A 6568-nucleotide genomic window follows, 5' to 3' on the forward strand; every position below is an offset into this window, starting at 1 on the left:
TGAGAAAACATGTTATTGTGATTTGTTAGTTTTTCTGTTGGTTTAACAGAATTGAATGACATACATATACAATTTCAGTAAATATGTTGAGTGAAAATTTCATAAAAGCCTAGTGTAATTTAATAAGGATTTCTTTTTTGTTGTTTTTGAAAGACTTAGGATTGGTTAGTAAGATGCCAGTGAGCAGACTGTTTCTGTGAAATTGAGGCTTCTTACTGATTGCTCCTCTTGATTTTGAACTTTTTGGTTTGTTTATTACAATTGAGAGGGGAGATATATTTTTATTCTCAACTTTCAAGCATTCCCATGCTGATCCCACTATGCTGTGATTTGAAAGTTTTTAATCAGTAGATTTTGAAAGCCTAGCTGAAAATAGTAAATTTCAAGATGGAAAGTAATTTATATATCAATATTGTTTTGCATTGTTTTTGTAAAAAAGTTGCCTATGTTTTTCTCTTGAAAATGTTATACCTATTGGCATCATGATAATATAAACTGTTCATGGTAAGGGCATGCAGTAGTTAAGTTTTTTATAAATTGTTTTCCTGCTTTATGAGCTAAATGTAAGATTTCTGCATGAATTACTGTATCTTTTATATTAAGTTTTATAATGGAGTTAGATGGATTTATATGTGTGTATAATATAAGCAAGGCTAGTATTTTCAATGAATGCTTGATAGTTTTTTAGAACCTGCTTTTCAGATGCTTGGTGACTTACTCCTTGGATTAATAAGAAATTAAATACTTAATGGTTGATTTTTCTTTTTAGGTTACTTTTGACTCTCTTTAAGCTTTAATTGGAAAATTATAATGTTAAACCATTTCCAAAACAAAGCTATGAACATACTTTCTTAAGAAAAAAATCCAAACAATGTTTGTGGAAGGTACAACAGTAGACTTGAAATGCAGCTGTATGGGGTTATTATTAACTGAGAGAGATAGCTGTTTTTGTAGAGTCATTGCAGTAGTCTCTCTGATGAACTTTGATCTGGAGTAGAGCATAATTCTGTAAAACTGAATTCTGTAAAAAAATTCTGTAAAAAAAAAAAATTTATAACACAGATACTTTAAATTAAGACTATTGTGTCATCAAAGTGAGAATAAGTGTTACTTTTATTTTCCACTTGTATGGATTTGGAGTGTTTTAGCAATTAATTTGTCACTATTACTATATGCAAGCTTACTTAAATAAAATTTTGAATGAATATTTATATTTTGCAGTCATGCTGCAAGGCTTATGAATATATGGGATACATAATGGAAAAGGAACAGGCATATAAGGATGCAGCAATAAATTATGAGATGGCCTGGAAATATGGAAACCAGACGAATCCAACAGTAGGCACGTATATATAAGCTATAAAGTATGATTTTGGGTACTATGGTAGGAATGAAACAACTGCCTTTTACTGGAAAGACTGCTTTTAATTTTCTATAGAAATAAAGTATCACTGGTTTTCCTCACATAAAACCACAAATGTTTAAAGGTGTACTGAACATGGAAAGAGCCCTCATGGCAAGAGGTAGCAGCTTTATGATGCTTCAGAAGTTTCTGCTTACTGTTGTAGTACAAGGTTAGATCTGAAACAGTTTCAGTTGACTGTGAACAACTGTCTCTGTATGTACAGCTTTAACTTTAATAATATATTTATAGTAATCGACTATATACTGTTTGTAATAGATAGTCTTTTATAATTATATATATTATATGATGGTGGCAAGTCACTGATTTCTGTATTTCATTTTTTGTCCAAATTATCTATATGGATCTGGTTTTATGTACATGTGTGAGGATTTTAAAAAATTTATATTAAGTGTCTTTAAATATGTCTATTTAAAAAAAGATGGCAAACTGAAAACTTGAGGCACTAGTCAAGTGTCAATTTCAATAATAAATTGAAATTTGTACTAAATCGTCACATATTAAGACAGTTTCAATGTAGGAAACGCTTTGTGAAAAGGATACATAGGATTAAATTAAATTTTCTTACTTAACACCTAGAATCTGTCCTTAGGTCCCAAGGCCAGTGGTTTTGGGATGTGTTTCTTGCCCCTTGGAAATACATACAACCTCTAGTCTTTCATCTGTGCTCTCTCTTTGTCCCCTGTGGTTTTTTGGATGGGTTACCAAAACTGAATGTGTTGTGAGTCATCTGTACTGAGTCAAAAAATTGGGAGGGTCAAACCAGAGGAAGGCTTATATCAAAACAGAAATAAAAATAACTGATAGAAATCTGACTATAGGTTAAATGGAAAAACCTTTATATGTCTGAGTTTGGGGGCAGTAATTTTTCCTAGATATTCCTGCTGTTGTAGACTGAGCCATGGTGGTTTTTGCTAAAATATTGCAGTTGTTAATCAAATTAAATGTATTAGAAAGACGTTTCAGTAGTAAAGAGTTGTAATTTCTTAAGTTTGTACAGAACATAGATCAAGACTTTTCATTTTTTTATATTGAAATGCTCTGGAGAGTGGTAATTCAACAAAGTACAAAACCTTTTGATGTCTAGATAGGAGAGTTCCTTAGTGAAATTAAACTGTCAAATTATCCTGCATACAAAAGAGAGTATGATATTGAAGGTACTTTGTGCATTTGTTTCTAGTTTTGCATTACAGCATTCTGAGGATTATCATGCAGTAGAATAAAAATGGTTAAAGCAGCGAATTTCCATTTGGCAAGTAAAGCCATAAAAACTGGTATCAGATCCTGTATTTGCCAGTGAGGATAAGTTAAAAAATGAAATATTTAAAATTTCAAATTTTGGAAATTGCATGCTTATAATGTTTTTTTTCTCAGGCCTAGTCTCTGTCCAGGCTGATGTGCTTGAGTTTTACCTCTTAGGTTGCAAGTACCAGCCTGGCATGTTGCTGTGCAACTTAGCTATTCCATGTGACTTTTTATATCAGTGGTCTGCTGACACTGCTACTGAATAGCATTTTAATTCCCTAGTTCGTTGTCCCTTTTTTTTTTTTTTCCCTTTTTTCCTTTAATAATGGAATTACCTTTACAGAGGGACAGTGTATTGCAGGCCACAGTGAGAAACTCTGTGGGATACCATGGTAATTGAAAGAACGCAGCCATTATGTATTCTGTCTAGTAGCACATGCTCCCCAGAATAATGTCTCCTTTTGATTCAGACGTAGCTATCAGTGTGTAAAGGACTTTTATTTACTACTTGAAGTGACTTTCAGTAGAAATTTTGATCATTACCAGGCTTATATGAGTCAACAGTAGGAAAAAAAATAACTTTAGAAACACATGGTGATCCAAAATAAATTTAAATGTGATATTTTTATTATTCAACACAGAAACTGAAATTGTTGCTTTTCCTGTCCCCCCTCTCCCCTCACCTCTTTAATTACAGGCTACAGGCTGGCTTTCAATTACCTGAAAGGGAAGAGATATGTTGATGCAATTGATGTTTGCCATAAGGTAGAACTTGTATTTCTGTTTAATACTCTCTCTCCTGTAGCAACATTCTTTACATAATGACCCTTCTTTTTCGTTGAGTTTACATTTCTAAAATACATAGCTTAATGTTGGAAAAGTGCCCTAAAAATTTAAATATCCTCTTCATAATTGCTCTGTCTTGAGCTCCATGGAAGCAGATAAATGAAAGTGACTGGCTGTCATACGTGAAGGGATATTCAAATGGCACTGCCTTCTTTTGGCCATGCTGTTGCAACTTGGTGATTCCATACAGAATATAGATGAAAAAATTGATCAAAACAAATATTAATATCAGAAAACACTGTTGGAAAGTAATTTGAGGTCTTAACTTCGTATGGTCCAAACATAAGAAGAGCGAATACAGAGTAAGAGGAAGGGCTACTATAAAAGAAGTAGAAGCAATATTATTAATTAATAATTATTCATATTAATAATAAAATAAATTTGCTCTGTTTGGGAGAAATAAAGATAATTAGGATGGGCAAAATGAATGGAAGGGTAAGAGAGAAGAGGGAATTGAAGGGGAGAAGATGAAGTAGGTAAAATATGCTAAGAAAGGTCCAGGGGAATGAAAACATAAAGGCAGTTCATCATCGCAGAGAAAGAATGCTTAAAACCTCAGAAATGTCTCCAGAGGTGCCTTGTGATTCATGCATTTCAAGCCATCCAGAGGCTTTAGCCTATGACCCCCATGCCTGCTGCACCAAGCTGAAAGAACAGTGGAAATGAAGCAGTGTCTTTGATAGAGGTGGTTTTCACTTGCATGTGTGGTGGTCTCTATCCACAATTAAATATTTGTGTGTTCTTAAAACAAACTTGTTGTTATTTTAGTTTTAAAATGCATCAGCTCAGTGATGAGGGGGATTACCAACTCAGAACTTTTGGATTGTATTGTCTTTTAACAGGTCCTTAAAGTGCATCCAAACTATCCGAAGATCAGGAAGGAGATACTGGACAAGGCCCGAGCATCTCTAAGAAACTGAATTTGTTTTTCATGACTCATGGAGTTAACCAGACTTTGGAAACTATGAATGAAATACTGCAGTGACAGAGACCACATCAGCAAAAAATACTGTGGATATGATGAATTTAACTATATTAGAGATCTGGATTATATTTATGAAAAATCTGCAACTTTGAACGAAATTATATTTTTTCTTATTCAGGATAGAATACCATTCCCATATGTGTTTTGTAAAGTGTTATCATAACAAAGTGTTGGCATTATAAAAATGTTTTAAAGATATAACTCCATATTTTGTTGTGTTTATTTGAAGCAACACTAAAACAACAACCTGTCTTACCTACTAGAGGTGCATTGTTAAGTAAAGGGAATTCTTAATGGTAGTCATTAAGTTTATATATTTTGTAAGCAAGTTTTTGGCTTTTCCTGTTGACATTGTGTAGAGTTACTTTCAGTGTGATTTTTTGGGTTTCTTTTTAGGACAACTCAATGTTAAGGCTACCAAAGGGAGCCTGTTTGCTGTTGTATCTAATCTTGCTTATCAATAACTGGGTGCTGTGTCTTGGGGAATTTTTAGCCTTGTTTTCTGCATGCATTGAGGTGCATCACTTAGACAATGATGCTGCCTGCTGGTGGTTGCTAGGTCCTGCATTCCAGTGACTTTGGAGCTGTTGGTCAGCTAAACTGAAATGAATAGATGTGTCTCAGGACTATAACGCTTCTGCAAGATTTGTGTGGATATTAGAAGGGAGAAGAGACCTAAGTAAGTGGCCTCTTCTTCCCTAGGGGTCCTTGAAACTTAGAGTGTGGCTTTGTCCTTTCTGTTTGAGCACTGTCAGTCAGTCTGTACATGACTGCCCCCTGCTTCTTTCCTGTAAGTTTGCAGCATGACAGAGCTCAGAGGAGGAAGATTTAGTGTTCTAGGGAAAAACTGATGGTATTGGAGTGGAATGAGGAACATGGAAATATCTGGAGAATGTTGAGGATGGGGGAAATCTGACAGGTGGGCTGTGGGGGTCAGTATGTTATAAATAGGTTATAACATTGAGGGGGGGTTTTCACTATTAAAAGAATAAGTACTGAGGCAGCTTCTAGTAAACCAACATTTCTTTGTACACAGCCTTATTCATGCAAGATCCATGTGTTGTTACTTCCTGGATAGCATAGGAATAAGATTTAGCTGAAGTTCAGAGTAAAAACAGGTACAAGATGTTTTCAGAAACTTCAAGACACCTGCATCTGATTTGCTTTTCTCATAAGATGGACATTAGCCTTTCATAAGGTGTGACAGATTAAGTCATGACAATGGTAAGATACAGAAATTAGTTGATAGAAATTGAACTGAGACTTCAAATTTGGTGACAAGTTTTATGTATACCCCGTGCAGGTAGGATTTCTGAATTCCCATTAGCCATCTAGGCACTGGTGTCTTTTTATATCTGAGGTTTTTAAAATAGGAGTACAAATGAGATATGCCTTTGAATTTAAACATTTTTTAGAAAGGGTCTAAGTAGTCTTTCAGAAAAAATCTTGCTTTAATATAATATCTTTTTGGTTTATGTAAGCCAGTTCAAGTTTTCCTGCGCTTTTTTTTAATCTTTTTTTTTTTTTTTTTTTTTTTTTTTACTTTATCTGCAGAAGAAATGGTTTGGTGTCATACCTATCTGCTTGTACTGTTTCTTACTTTAAAAATGCATGTTCTGGTAGTTTGGTGGGGTGTTTTAGCTCCTTAATAAGTGGATTTGAATGGAACAGACTTCTGGGATGGAGGGGAGTCAGTAATGCTAATTTCAAAGCCCTGCACTCTTCAGTGTGATGTTGCTTAGCAACCCATCTTCCACTTTTGCCTTTGATGAATAAAAGAGGAGAGTGAAGCTGTGGGTTCTATTGATTCATTCACTGGAACTGAAAATCTAAGCATCTTGTAGCTATAGCAACATAAGCCATAGGTGTCTCTTCCTCTTCTCTCTTGTCCCCCTTTTCATCTGCAGGTACAGAATGCCTAGAATATCTTCTAAAGGAAATAAAATTATTTTTGGTAACCTTGTGCTAAATACCATTTCCTGGTTTAATTTGTAAGCATTTTTTAGATTTGTAGAATGCTAAAAAGATGGTCTAGGAAGTATCATTAGGCAAAAATTATTAGTATAAAT

At 34.2% G+C, this 6568-nt stretch overlaps 1 protein-coding gene across 3 annotated transcripts in view; it reads left to right on the plus strand.

Annotated features, from left to right (window-relative positions):
• Positions 1 to 4684, plus strand: part of TTC21B (tetratricopeptide repeat domain 21B) — a 33790-nt gene extending 29106 nt beyond the window's left edge. For all 3 annotated transcript variants that reach the window (XM_058027971.1, XM_058027972.1, XM_058027973.1), the window contains 3 exons: positions 1222 to 1342; positions 3366 to 3433; positions 4357 to 4684. In XM_058027971.1, coding sequence (XP_057883954.1) covers positions 1222 to 1342; positions 3366 to 3433; positions 4357 to 4434 — 267 coding nt within the window. In that variant the 3' untranslated portion in view covers positions 4435 to 4684. The remainder of the gene's footprint in view (positions 1 to 1221; positions 1343 to 3365; positions 3434 to 4356) is intronic.
• The last annotated feature ends 1884 nt before the right edge of the window (positions 4685 to 6568 follow it).

This window comes from Melospiza georgiana, chromosome 7 (assembly GCF_028018845.1).
Source record: "Melospiza georgiana isolate bMelGeo1 chromosome 7, bMelGeo1.pri, whole genome shotgun sequence".
In the NCBI taxonomy this organism is placed as follows: Eukaryota; Metazoa; Chordata; class Aves; order Passeriformes; family Passerellidae; genus Melospiza; species Melospiza georgiana.